This window comes from Takifugu rubripes, chromosome 2 (genome assembly GCF_901000725.2).
Source record: "Takifugu rubripes chromosome 2, fTakRub1.2, whole genome shotgun sequence".
NCBI lineage: Eukaryota > Metazoa > Chordata > Actinopteri > Tetraodontiformes > Tetraodontidae > Takifugu > Takifugu rubripes.
The window spans coordinates 10,274,484-10,288,931 of NC_042286.1; the positions used below are offsets into that span (position 1 = coordinate 10,274,484).

Below are 14,448 nucleotides of genomic sequence, written 5' to 3' on the forward strand. Positions count from 1 at the left end.
GGCAGCATGTTCACTATGCTAAAAATACATGTTAGCATATAAGCTAAAGCCGACTCTAGCTAGCTAGACTAAGCAGTATTGCGCTAACTGACGCAGCATTGAGTAAATGGCACTCTCCACCTGAACACCCCCCCCCCCCCCCCCTCCTCCGTTTGCTCCGTGTTTGACGGAAGGTAATCAGACACCTGGCCTGCCGGGCCCGGCAGGTCTCCTCCCAGGAGGGGAGGAACCAGAACGGAGGCGTCTCCACGCAGGGCAGACCAGTGAGACGCATTTTTTCCCCCCTGCAACCAGAAGTTAACCAGCGCGCTGAAGTTTCCTACAACCGGCGAGACAACTTAAAGAAGACCGGCCCGAACTGGAGGAATGTTGACATGACGTAACGTATTGCGGGATAACCATGGATACGGGGGTCTGAATGTTTGGGAACGTTTCTCTACGAGGCAGGTGGACTCTGCTCTCTTGTTCTCCTGGGGAGATTCTGGAAGGACGCGTCTCCAGACGCCGAACGGCTCTGCCTACTGGGAACTCATTCACAGAGGCAGAACAGCGCCAGCGAGCAGGGGTCAGGCCGCCGCGGCTTTTTACGGAGTAATGTTGGTACAACTGGCACAATCCTGCAGGAGGTAAGAGGAGCTGGAGATTTGTCCACACAAAGGCTTTTTGTTCCCAGCTCGGGCTGGAGGTGGAACGGGAGCAGCTTGGATAACCAGAGGTGGGGGAGAGATGAACGTCTCACCGCCTCCTTGCTAAAACTCTTTTGGTTTTGGTTTTTTATTTTGGGTTCCGTCTGGTGAAGCGAAAATGAGCAGTGGGGCTTGTGGCTCGGACGGGTCCGGGAAGCAGCCCGCCAGCTCCATCCGGGATGTCTTTAGCAGCCTGTTCAGTCGGGACAGGTCTGACTCTGCCGACGGGCCGGCGGTGCTGACCGCGTTCAGGGAGCTGCCGGAAGGTGAGGATCCGCTTCCTGATACCAGAGAGAGCGAGGAAGGAGGACGTGAGTCCAACGATGTCATCCAGCCAGGACTGGTCCAGGTCACCAGAGTGGAAACTCACAGTGATACGGAAAATGAGGAGGAGGAGGAGGCCTCCCACCGCGGCCTCCCCGGGCCCAGAGGCGATGAAGATGAGCTGAGGGACGAGGGCGACGGCGCGTGTGAGGTGCCTGTGTTCAGAACACACAACCTCGACCGATCCTGCATAGAGAACATGCTGCACACAGCGAAATCAGGGAGGAAGACTCGTTTGAGACCAACCGGAGCCGACGGCAACGGCGTTCCGGAGGGTACGGAATCACCGAGGGAGGAGGAACGCGCTGGGAGCGAGGAGCACGCCGGCGCCGGTTGTTCTCCTCCTGTTCCTTCCATCATCTCTGGACCTGCTGGCTCAGAAGCTGCAGGTCGGGATGCTGCTGCCGCCGCTCCGTCGGAGCATTCGGAGGGAACGACGGGATCTTCCGACGGCCCTGAAACCCCCAGTCCGGCCCCCAGTCCGGATGAGCGTTCTGTCGATCAAACCGCCTCTGCGGGTGACCACCAGCCGGAGCCGCAGCAGAGCGCCGCTCCAAGGACACCAGAAACGAACGCACAACCTTCGGATCCCCCAGTCTCCTCCTCCAGGGGCTCGACCCCACCCTCGCCGCCTAACTTCCACATGCCGGCTCTTTTCAGCGGGTTGAGGGTGCTGAAGAAAGGGGCGGTGGGGGGAGACCGGGACACGACGGCGGAGATCAAGCAGAGGGAGAAGGACGCCGAGCTGGCCCTCCTCAACCTCAAGAAGTCCGTGAACAAAGCCAAGCTGCGTCCCGAGCAGAAGACGCCCTCCCCCACCAAAGCCAAGACGGCTGCACCGGCTCAGCCGACAAACACCAGCGATCGGCAGCAGGACGCCGCCGGCAGGAGAGCGTCTGAGAACGGAGACGACACCCCGGGAGAGAACGGCCCAGGCGCTCCCGAGAAGAGGTCGACCTCTGACCTGGCCTACGAGACCTTCAGGGGCATCTTCGGCCCCAGAGCTGCCAAAAAGGAAAAAACAGAGGAAGTGGACCTGGAGGCCGTCAAAAGGAAACTCAAGACCGACAAAGAAAACCTCAAGTCTATTTTCCAGAGAGTCTCCCGAACTCCCAGCAAAGAGCTCACGAGTCCGACGGAGGTTAAAGTACGAGCCCACCCCCCCATAATCGTAGTTCAACTCCCACGTTTGGAGGCCTGAGCAGAATCGTTGTCCTTGTCTGAAGTGTCTCCACGCGTTGTCCTTTCCCACCCGCAGGCCGAGGTCACGTCGCCCACGGACAGCGAGGACCGCACGCCGCGCCGCCTGCAGGCCGTGTGGCCCCCACCCAAACCCAGAGATGAAGAAGAGAAAGTGGGACTCAAGTACACAGAGGCCGGTAAGAAGCCCCGACCGCTGAGGTCACATGACGCCCACATTCCTGTAATCTGTCACCAATTCTGCGATACGGAACAATTTATGGGGGGGAGGGGGCAAATATTGTATAGCTGGGACAGCAACAGGGAGTAAAACATCCTTTAAGTGCACTTAAGACCCCAGTCAGGACGTCCATGACGCGACGCTGCTCCTAGGGGCGCCAAAATCGTGGTGTGGAACCTCTGACCCAGGTGTAAAGCGTTCATTACCAGGGATACTAGCCAAAGATGAGGTAAATAGCAATCCTGATCCAGCCGCTCTGGTTAGCCTTTAGCTATTTTGTTTTGCTAATGCTGTTTCCGCTGACTGTGTCGTTCCAAACTGGTTGGCTGAGTTGTTATCTTGAGAAAGTGACCATCCCTTTATTCAAGTCCTAGACGGAACACAGGTTGGCTGTTTGCTTTAGTGGCACTCAAACCCAGCCCGGAATTCTTTTGTTCTTTCATAGAAGCAGCCTGCAGTGGGTTGTCTCTCCTGGCTTACAGTAAACTATTATTCACTTCATCTTCTAAATGTTATGTAGAAATAAGTGTGTGCGTGTGTGTGTGTGTGTGTGTGTGTGTGTGTGTGTGTTGTGTTGCAGAGCACCAAGCTGCCCTCCTGCAGCTGAAGCGGGAGTGCAAAGAAGAGCTGGAGAGGATGCACGTAAGTGAAAAAAATCCCTTTAAATTCAGTATGTAAAAGAACTACAGATAATCCAAACATGCCCGAATTGTGATGGATAAAAGCACGTGCTGAATTCACTTGTGGAAAAAGGGTTGTGACGTAGTTGCAGTTATCTCATTTGACCACAAGGTGACGCTAAGAAACCGGCACATGTTTAAAGGCAGCAGCTGGGCTGATGTTCATGGACGTCACAGGTTGTGAGGTTTTATACACGAGTGAGGCTTTTTTTGTGTTTCTTAAGTTTCTTTTTATTTTTTCAAGATGAAAACATTTTCATACAAAGGCATTATTACCTCTTCTATTGTATTACTACTAATTTTGTTCCTTCTATGAGGCCAGAATGTCTAAACTCTAATATTACACGATTCGTAATGCACGTTTGACACGTTTGAACCGGTTCCACGGCCTGTGATATCATGTCGAACATTAAAGCGTTTCACGGTCGGGAAAATATGGGAATGTGCCTAATTCCGCTTCTACACGAACAGAACGTTAACAAGGACCATGTGTCCGATTCATCACAAAACAATTTCCTTTCTGTGTCCGATCGATAGTTTGCTTTGGTTGGATTATTCTCCGCCGTTTGAAATGCCAAACGAAGGTTTTCGCCGCGGTACTGAGATATTTATCTTCAGGTTAGAGCAACGTGGGAATTCATTAAAAACTGGAATGTGCAGGAATAATTAAGTTCCGCTGGTGGTTTTAATAAAACGGTGGTCTCTGAATTTCCCCTCGCAGTCCGACTATGAGCTCCGCATTTTTGAGGTCCGGGGGGAACACGCCGTCACGGTGTCTCGCCTGGAGGAGGTCATCGCCAGGATGCGACGGGACAGGACGTACAACGCGGGTCAGGTCCGGCCCGAGGTCTGCGACGTCGCCGTGTCGACGGCTGACGACCCCGTCCTGAAGAGCAGCCGCACCGTCAGCATCCAGACGGACAGGGAGACCTTCATCAAGAGCCCCGACGGGACCGGCGGCCTGGCTCTGAGCCCCACCCAGGCCCTTCCCAAAAAGCTCAACCTGGACGCCATTGGACTCAACCTGAAGGCCGGGGCAGCACCAGCTCCGCCTCCTCCGCCGCCACCCCCACCTCTCCCATCAGGCCTCCCTGGACCTCCGCCGCCGCCTCCTCCCCCTCTGCCGGGCAACATGGGAGCACCACCACCACCCCCACCCCCACCGCCACTCCCAGGTGGAGGTCCACCACCACCACCGCCGCCGCCTCCGCCTCCCGGTTTACCTGGAGCCGTACCGCCTCCCCCTCCCCCTCCTCCAGGCTGTGGACCACCACCTCCGCCACCGATGGGGGGCTTCGGCCAAATGCAGGAGAAGGCCCCGCGGAAACCCACCATTGAACCGACCTGCCCCATGAAGCCGCTGTACTGGAACCGGATCCAGATCCAGGACAACAAGTATGTGGAATAGCCCTTTAAATCCATTTATATATAGACCGGTACACGGGCCCGGTATCAGGCCCAACAGGGCGGCTCTGCTGTCTTTCACAGATGTATCGAAACAGAACGTGCAGAGCAGCGAAAGCCGAGGGAAACTCCCGAGAATACACATGGAGCATTTGATTGGATAATTAATGGTGTTTGGTCTGGGCGGAGGTTCCTTGAGTTCATTAGGTTTAGATTTTTTCGGGGGGGGGAGGTGGTGTGTGGGGGGGGGGGGGGTTCTGCAGAGTGTCATAAAGTGATGTTTAGACGTGGTGTTTTCAGATAATTGGCCGGAGCTCGTGCCTGCGCTCGCACGGCTGATAAACAGCAAAAGTTCTGCAGACACGTGTGGGCGCGCGGAGGCCGCGTTCCCCATCTGACACGGAGCCCCCCCCCCCGGAATACCCGTCCCGTTATCAGCGACACGTCGGACACGGAAGCTCAACGGGCCCCCGCTTTACTGGGATTTCGCTGTGTCACTGTGGTCGGCGCAGTCGATCTTCAGCAATTGTAGAAATGGATTATTCAGCCCATTCGGAGCGGCTGCGGTTGCTAGTGTCAAGCTTCTTTAGCTTTATGACCTCGTATTTCCATGGCTGGATTATTAGGGGGAAACCGAGCTGCGGTCCGCGTGCCGGCTCTTCCCACCGGGCCTGCGCAGGAGGACCGGCTGACTGCGCGGCCGCGGCGTCGCGTCAGCTGTAAATGGAACCGTAAAGCGCCAGGTTAAGCAGCGTTTAATGGGCCGGGATGTTTGACTACAGCTGGATCAGCTGCGCCATGTTAATGGAGTGCGGTTCTGAATTACGAGGGGGAACGGTGTTAGGTTTGAACCGGCGCCAGGGATATAAAAGGGAAGGCCAAACGCACATGCTACAGTTGGCGGGACGCGGGGGCCTGGCTGTCTCCCTCTCCGGGAGGACGGGGGCTATCACATGCAGTTACTGTCAGAACCGGCTCCGGCGGAAAGTCGCTCCGCACTGAAACGGGTCTTTGAATGTGTGGTTGCAATTTTCTTTTCCGAGCCGAGCCCCTGTTCAGAGGCGGAGGCTGGTTTTTTTGGAATCACGTCCTGAACAGAACAGCTCCCCTAAATAGTTCCCCCCACCCACCCCACCCCACCCGACTTTGTTCAGACTTACTCAACCATAATAAACTCTCTGGCAGCCCGGTTGATTGTTCTGGTACCGGCCAGCTCCAGATTGACCCGTGGGTTTCAGACGAGCGGCGTGAGTCAGTGGAGGGGACGATCAGAGGAACCGGTAATCATCCCGTTAATGTCATCTCGTCAACAGGAAGCGGGGCCCGGACAGATGTGTTGATTTTGACCAAACAGATGGAATATGTTGATAAAAGCGCAGCGCCGAGATCCGGAATGTCCTCCCGACTCTGGGAGAGCCTCTTTGTTTTCTCTCCAGGTTACTCGGCAACTCATCAAACACGGCGGCGGCGCATCGCCGCGCCTTTGCTGGAAACGCTCGTTATTACAGAAACAAACTTGGCTTCGACTTCTGTCATTTTTACCACCTATCTCATAAACAGGCGGCCAGGTTGTTTTCTTAGGGGGGGGGGGGTTGGTTTACCCGAGCGTCTGTTTAACGAGGATTAGATGTTTGGGGCTTGACACACCGTCTGTGATTCGCAGATTTACGCAGGAGAATCCGCTCTTTTCTCCCGCAGCAACAACACGCTGTGGGGATCCCTGGAGGAGCCCCACATCGCCAACGCCAACGAGTTCGAGGACCTCTTCTCCAAAGCCACGCCGCAGCCCAAGAAGAAGCCCCTGTCGGACACCTACGAGAAGAAGGCCAAAGCAAAGAAGGTAGCTCTGTCTTTGTCTTTGAAAAGGCCATTAAGGATGAGTTATGGAAGAAATAGCAGAAGGGGAAGGAGATGGACTGATGGCGTCTCTTCCTCCAGACTGTTGTCTGCCGTTGCCAAGGTCCGGGCAAACACGGGCCCGTCGGGGGAGTTCGGCTTTTTTTTTCTCTCAGCGATTCAAAGATAAAAGCGAGACGGGAAAAACTTAGCAAGCGCGCTTTTGCGCCAGATTGATCCGGTCCCCCTCCCGCCCGTCGCCGATGTCAAACGCTGCAATCCTGCACCTCTGCTGCGGCCCCCGTGCCGCGTCAGCAGCTGGGCCCGCCGGCGTGCTCCCCACTGCTGGCGTCCGAGCCGCCGGAGATCGGCCGTCGCCCCAGACTCTCCTCTCCAAAATCCATACGCGTCCTCCGTTCTGATCAATCTGTCAGGGTTCCACTCCGCTCCAGAGGGCCCAGCCGTGTGGTTGAGTGTGTGTGTGTGCGTGTGTGTGTGTGTGTGTGTGTGTGTGTGTGTGTGTGTGTCTCGCAGACTTTGATCGTCATCCGCAGCTCTGGCTCAGACAGCCACATCCAGACACAGATCCTGCCAGCAGTCTCCTGTCAGGGCTTACATCAGCCTTAAAGAGGAGCTGACCCCCCCCCCCTTCCTCCAGTGGAAATGCTGCAGAAACTAACTCGTAGATCGTTCTGCACTTGAACGCCTCACGCAGCCACACAAGCAGGGCCTCACCTGCTGGGCTCCACACCTGCATCCCTGACCCACAGTCTGTTCATTCCTGGAAAGTCTGAGCGAAATTAGGCAGAAAATCCTTTTGTTACTTTCATCCCCCCCCCATTTATAATGCTGCACCTTTAATACTGTAACTTTAGGTTACACGTCCGATCATATTTAACCATAAATATGATCATTCTCTGCATTTTCTGAGTAAGATCAACGGGAACCAGGTGGAAAAGATATTTGATTGGAATTTCCCATCGAATTTGTCAGAGATCAACTCTGAGACTCTTCCATATCAAACATCCAACATCTATACACACGAGAACATGCTTATAAAGGTGTAATAACCGCCACGTTGCTTTGATTATCTATTGGTGGTCTTAAATATTTACCAACCTTAAATTCAACCACGATCGCCATCTTTGGTTGTGCGTCGGCGTGCGTTCGTCTACGTGAGCTCGTGTGCGATCATGGCACATCCTTGCGATTAGCACTTTTATGCACTTTCTCAGAAAGTGTTGCCAGATCATGGGGGGGGGGGGGGTTGCGTGTGTGAGAAGGGGGTTCTGTGGCGAGAGGAGGTGAGTGTGAGGGAATGGAATGCCTGTGTACATTATGCATATGAACCATTTGCCCGTTTTCCAACAACTTCACGCGGCCAAAGTTAAAACTCAGGGGCAACGCGGCGAGTCAGCTAATCTTTATCATATGTGCCACAGAGAAATCAAAGCTCTTGTTTACTCTGGAGCCCTCCTCTCGCTCCTGACTTAGCATATCAAAGCAGAGGAGATGACATTGAAGAGAGGTCTTGGAAGACTGGACTCGACTGGACCGGGGCTGTAATTGCAGGCATGTGGCTCCGTTCCACTGGCGAGGGGAGAAAATGAAGCCAGGGCACCTAAAGGAATTGGAGGGGGGGGGGGAGCGGCATGTCAGTGCATTCTTGATTCGAGGGCCCGGGAGGGAGGTGGGGGAAAGTGGGGGGAAATGGAAGGAGATCAGAAGAAATCAATCGAGCCGTTGAATTGGTTGAAAGAAATGCGATTTCGGCCATAAATCTGGGTGATTCCAGACAGATAGGGAGACGGACGGACACCGTGGAGCGGCCCCGGCCGCTCGGCCGTGTGTGTGTGAACCCTCCGCATCATCCAGCCCACCTCGCCAGCCGAGCGGCAGCCACCTGCTTCAGCTCAAACCGCTGACAGTCGCGCTGTCTCCTTCCATTAGTGTGTTTATTTTCACAGACCGCTCGGTCACTCTCCCGCCGCTCCTTCTCCTTTTGCCCACAGGGGGGAGCCGTTAGCTGTTCTGCATCTGCTTGGGTCAGCATCAGCATCAGACCGTTCCCCCCCACACACACACACACACACCCGAACGTCCAGCATCAGTTGTCTTTTCTTATTAGCGCGACCATTGGGACTAATTGGCGATTTCTGCAGCCATGAACCCGACGGGTCCCTGGGCCGCTTTTAGTGCGGCCCGTACAAAGCGGTTAATTAGAGGTGTTGGGAAAGCCTGGTTCTCAGCTCCTTAGAGTGGGAGATCCCCAGTGATCCAGGTAATGGTGCTGGAAGCAGCATGGCACCCACTAACGCTCTGTAATGCAATACCCACTTCTAAGGCTTCTGCTCTGCAGCTCCCAGTGGACGGCCCAGTAGCCGACAACACCATAATACCTAATGAAGAAGCCTGACACATTAACTTTTAGAGCAGGCCTTTACCTTGCCAAAACGCTCTCTGGCTTTATGGCGAATTCAGTCATAAGTAATTGTGTCCATGTGTATGCACAAATAAAAATCCTGTGAATTTATAGTTTGTTATAAAGAGCCTGCTTCTCTTTGCTCTGCTCTTCTAAACTGTCCTTTTATGGTGCCACTCGCACCTTTGTACTTTCCCCGCGACGCGATATTGTCGATTTGAGCCCCGCGAACGATCCCTCTGCCCCGCGTTGCTCCTCCCACCGATGCGACGCGTCCCCGACGCGTCGAGTCTGGTCTCCGTGGGTCAGTCCAGATTATTTCCATGACGGTCGGCACCGGGCGCTCCACCTCTCCCACCATATATCATCTGTTTCCACAGCTGGGGAAGTGACTAACCAATTTTTACTTGGCCACTCATTGCAGAAATTAACTTTTTATTCACCAGATGTTCCTCCGTTTGTCTTATGTCAGCGTTCGGGTCGTAGAATTGATGATAAACACAGCTTTGAAGAAATAATATGAGCTAAAGCTTACAGCCATAATAAATGACATAAGCTTAAATAAAAGAATTCAAAGTGCATGGTAACGCTTTTAGCATTTCATCATTTATAAACCCTTATTATGTTTATTAACCTGTTCTAAATCATTGATAACTGTAACTCTCGTTAGATAAATAATTACATGTTTTGTTTCTGCTAAATGGCAGTGAGATCACATTCCGATAATAAGCTAAAGTATATCTTAAAATGAATCTAACCCTTTTTTTGGTGTCAATAAACGCTTGAATTTGGCTATTTCTGTTTTTTTCCAGATTGTTAAACTGCTGGACGGGAAACGCTCACAAGCAGTTGGCATCCTCATATCGAGCCTGCATCTGGAGATGAAGGACATCCAGCATGGTGAAAACCGCGCCGCCACCAGCCCGTCCCGCCGGGACGCGTCCTCGCCATGTTATCATTTAACCTGCTATTTAGTCAGCAGCAATAACTCCGATGGATGAGATAGTCAGACGTGCGGAATAATTTCCAACCTCTTGACAGCTACTAATATTCAACCAGGGACTTTTTTTTAATGGGGGGGGACTTGTTTGTGTTTCGGAGCGGAATGTGGATGACTTTTCCAGCGACCGCAGCGGGAAACAAAACGCCGCCATTTGTCAAACCGCCGGCGACACTGGGATGAGAGCGGCTCCCGACTCTTCGCGTCGCACCGCTCGAGCTTTTGAAACGCGGGGTTTTGCGGCCGCGCTCCCGTGGCTATGCTACGCGCACACGTGTTAGGGACAGACTAGATGGGCTAGGAAGCGGTCCTGTCCCGGCCTGCCGCCTGCTAGTCTGAGCACGCGGCCAGCAGATCTGTTTATTGTAGCCAGTGACGGTTTCCACAAGCCTAATGGGACTGACACCCCACTAATGATCTGAGCATGTACAAAGCCACCTTCCACAGTGAGCAGACACTGCGCTCCCACATAAAACCACCTCAAACACAAGCCAAACGCCACATAACGCCAGGAAGCCCTTTCTGTTTAGAGCCCCCCCCCCCTCTCCGCCTTTTTTTCACTCTCTGTTCCAGTGTTAGTTTACAGAGGCAGCGGGGGGGGGGGGGGGACTTCGATCTTTGTGTTTTAATGGAAGGTGGATATCTAATGAATAACTTAAATCTGACAGAGAAGGACAGCACTTTGAGAGCACCTGTGGGGGGGGGGGGGGGGGGGGGGGGGTTCGTTGCCTCGCCTTTACTCGCCGCCCCTTTGTTGCCAAATTAAAAGGACATGGGACATGTAATGTAATTAGAGCTACTAGGGAGGGAGAGCAGAGTCCTGCGCTCCCCTCAGAGTGACTGCGGGGACCTCAAGGGCCACCATGGTTCAGGGGTAAAGAGAGGGCCCCCCCCCCCCCCCCCACACACACACACACACACACACACACCAGAGCCAAAGAGTGAAAAGTGGAAAGAGAGGGTGTGAGGCGTTCAGGAGGCAAGCTTTGATCTGTCGCTGTAGAGAGATATCCGCCCCCCCCCCCCACCTCGGATCAGAGCGCTGCTGTGCGCGCTGGAGCTGGCCCCCCTTTGGTGTGTGATTGACGGCTACATGGCTGAGGGACCGAATAATCCACTCTAATAAGATGTAGGAAACGGACCTCCAGCGCTCTCTCTGATCCACACATCAGGACCACATTGACAGCTCCGCTCCAGCAGGGGGCCAGAGTGGGGGGGGGGGGGGGCGCCTCGTTAGCTGGAAGCCGCACAGCTGCGAGGAAACGTGATAAATGCCCCCAACAAACAAACAAATGCCATCCATCTCAACACGTCTAGCCAGGACACCACCTATTCCACCTCCTTGATAAGGCGGGACGAGTCGCCGCCGCCACATCAGTCCTCGTCAACGCTCTGGACGTGCTTTTTTTAATCACGCGGAAAGACTGATCGGAGGGCCGTGGGTGGCGCTCGGCGCTCCCCGGTTGACACCGACCAGACGACTGTCAGCTGATCCCCCCTCCTCCGCCACCACTAATAAACCTGTGACACCTCTCAGACACAGAGCAGGAGTCACTCTCCCTTTCTGCGCCTCCCTCCCCTGTTCTGCTTGACATCCACGCGGCCTGCAGATGAAGGGGGGGGGGGGGGGGATACGTCCTCTTTTTCAGTGTTCTTTTCAATTGAGGGTCTCTGATGGCGTTTTTATTCTTTACCTCCTCCCACCTCCTGCCCCCAACAACGCTCCAAACTAACCAACGCTGGACAAAGTTCTGGCCTTGGGCGACTCCAGTCCATCGCCAGCTTCGCTCACGCCATGGCGACCTTGGCTATATCATTTCATTTGTTCCCATTGATTAATTATGGTTGATCAGAATATAGTGTCTTATATCTTTCTTTGTCTTTTGTCTCCCAGCTGTTCTCACCGTGGACAACTCTGTGGTGGATTTGGAGACCATCGAAGCCCTATATGAAAATGTAAAATACACCACCCGATATTGAGCAGAGAACGCATCAGAAAGGAGCGGTGTCACTCTACGTCGCCGCTCTGCGTCTTCTGATTTTCGTCTTTTTCCAGAGGGCCACCGGCGACGAGCTGGACATGATCGTGCGGCATTGTGAAAAGTCTAAAGAGGATGAGGTCAAACTTCTGGACAAACCTGAACAGTAAGATCAGAACCTATCATGTCAAATGCTACCAAAGAGGTGGCGGTGGGGGGGGGGGGGGGGGGGGGGGGTCCTTTGACATTAACCACAGGAAGCTTTAGGTCTTGGTTTTTGGATTATCTGCTCTTTGCTTGGGTGGTTTAATAGTTCCGTCAAGGTTAAGCAGTCTGGCCTGGTTCACAAGGTCTGGATCCCGCGGTGCCGCCCAGCCGCGCCTCCCCATTTCCATGTTTGACCAGAGCTGTCACTACGGCTGCCCGAGTCATCCCTCCTCGGTGCCCCCCCCCCCCCCCCGTCAGCCGGGCCTAATCACACAGGATGTTACCGCTCCACTCCCCTCTGACACAGCACTGTTTATATAAGTCGTCCCGCATCAGGCCAGATCTACCTTTGATCGCTGCTCCCCCCTCCCGCCCGACCCCGCGGACCTTTCAGACTCAGCCGCCCGACGCGGCACCGCTCGTGGATTTCAGCCGTCCGCCTTCCTGAGCAGCACCAGTGACTCAGCCGGCCTGTGTGGGGTTACGCGCTGGCTGCCAAGGCCCCGAAATAGTTCTTCCTGTCGGACGCTTTGTTTAATTCTGTCATAACACATCAACCCCCCTCCTCCCCCTTCCTTCTCTCTGTTTTCCAGGTTTCTCTATGAGCTCTCCCAGATTCCCGAATTTGCCGGCCGGGTCCACTGCATCATCTTCCAGTCGGTGTTCCTGGACACCGTCTCCTCCATCCAACGCAAGGTGGCCATCGTCTCGAACGTCTGCAAGGTAAGACAGGAATTGGTGCCGGGACGCCAGGATAGTGGACTCACCCCAAGTCTGTCCCGGTTTCCGTCAGGATCTGTTACAGTGCAAACATCTGCGGGACATAATGGGTCTTGTTCTGGCCTTTGGGAACTATATGAACGGAGGGAACAGGACGAGAGGCCAGGCGGACGGTTTTGGACTGGAGATCCTGCCCAAACTTAAAGATGTGAAGAGCAGGGTATGAGACCACACGGCGTCACCTTCGTCCGGGCCTCCCTCCCGCTCCAGTTTGATCCTAACCGCCGGAAATTTCTCTCTGCAGGACAATAAAACCAACCTGGTGGATTATGTCGTCCTGTACTACCTGCAGAATTTTGACAAGGTGAGGCGCCGTGACCGTCGTTCACAAGCTTCTACGTGGCGTCTTCTCCTCACTCGCGCCCAATCTTTCAGCACGCCGGCACAGAGAAGAGCGTCTTCCCCCTTCCGGACCCTCAGGATTTCTTCCAGGCTGCTCAGGTGAAGTTTGATGACCTCATCAAGGACACCAGGAAGCTAAAGAGAGACCTCACTGGTAGGACCCGTCCTACTGTCCACAGTCATTCCATCCAACATTCATTAATCCCCCCCCCAGGAGCAGTTCCAACCCAGTCAAAAGCATTCTTTTAATGAAGTCCACCCACACAGCACAGCAACAAATAAATAAACAATCACGTATTCTAGACCTGAAGCACTGCGGGCGCCATTCTGTACCCCAGCCAGCCAGACAGTCTTGGCCAGGGCCAAGTGGGGGTTAAAGGCGATGTCCCCCAGTGGCCCTGGTGTCTGCGGTTATTTAAATCAACCAATAATACGGCATATGAAAGCAATTAGATATGCTCCGCGGCTCTCCCCGACGCTTTTTTAGATCGCTGTTAAAGTCCTCTCCTGCATGACCCGGGGGGGAAACACAGAGAGCCCGCTGAAGTGCCCAGGCCCGCCTCAATCTGTCACTCATTTATGAGGAAGAATAGAAGAGCCGAAGACAATAAATGGAACATAAGGGCCCTATTTGATCTCTGCCGCGGCACCGTCTGGCACAGTAGTCCTCCAGGGATTCAGCATCACAGGGTGAGCGTTGCATTGCGAATGTGTGCTGAGCTCCACCTCTGACTCCCAGCATTTTTATCCCCTTCAGCCTCCAGGTATAAATATTTATGCCCGGCTATTATAAACCTGCCTAAAGAAAGCAAGTGGTCTTAATTACGGAGCTGACGCCGATCGCTTCCATCCACGTTGGAGCACTGGATCGCATGGTGAGGGGATAAGGCTGCCCGCCCCTCACCTGGGTGATCCGGAGGTGGCGGCTGCGGTGTCCTGCCCTCCGGGCTCGGGTCAAAGGTCAAGCGACTCGGCGCTGGGTTCGCCTCAGACAGAACCGTCAGTAGGATACACCAGCTCTTTTTTTTTTTTTTGGGGCGGTGTAATGGTGGGGACTTGGTGGGAACACAATCCTCTTTTGATGGGGCTTCCTGTTTGGGGAGAAGGTGGTGACCTCTCTGAGGGGGGGGGGGGTGAGAGGGCGACACCGAGCACCAATCACGAGCATCTTCTGATACAAGCGGACGGATTAAAGGGGGTTGGAGCGGAGGGAGGAGCGCGGCGGTTATAAAAGGGATCGCCGAGGGCTCGTTGGCTGCTCACAGGAGTTTAGTGTTTCACAGACGGCCTGGACCAAGTTAGACTTTCATCACTGTGGCGAATCAGACAGTGTCCGCATTTTTAAATGGCTTTTAATGTCAGGTTCAG

The 14,448-nt window shown here is 54.2% G+C and overlaps 1 protein-coding gene across 2 annotated transcripts in view; it reads left to right on the top strand.

Moving 5' to 3' along the window:
• Window positions 1-14,448, top strand: part of LOC101080106 (formin-1-like) — a 33,784-nt gene that overhangs the window by 8,204 nt on the left and 11,132 nt on the right. The window contains exons 1-12 of one of the 2 annotated variants that reach the window (XM_029826738.1): window positions 229-2,157; window positions 2,269-2,389; window positions 3,011-3,072; window positions 3,832-4,505; window positions 6,213-6,354; window positions 9,585-9,672; window positions 11,667-11,728; window positions 11,829-11,917; window positions 12,552-12,681; window positions 12,752-12,898; window positions 12,983-13,042; window positions 13,114-13,234. In XM_029826738.1, coding sequence (XP_029682598.1) covers window positions 805-2,157; window positions 2,269-2,389; window positions 3,011-3,072; window positions 3,832-4,505; window positions 6,213-6,354; window positions 9,585-9,672; window positions 11,667-11,728; window positions 11,829-11,917; window positions 12,552-12,681; window positions 12,752-12,898; window positions 12,983-13,042; window positions 13,114-13,234 — 3,049 coding nt within the window. In that variant the 5' untranslated portion in view covers window positions 229-804. Of the gene's footprint in view, window positions 1-228; window positions 2,158-2,268; window positions 2,390-3,010; window positions 3,073-3,831; window positions 4,506-6,212; window positions 6,355-9,584; window positions 9,673-11,666; window positions 11,729-11,828; window positions 11,918-12,551; window positions 12,682-12,751; window positions 12,899-12,982; window positions 13,043-13,113; window positions 13,235-14,448 lie in introns of those variants that run through there. The other variant, XM_011619247.2, reaches the window with a different exon arrangement.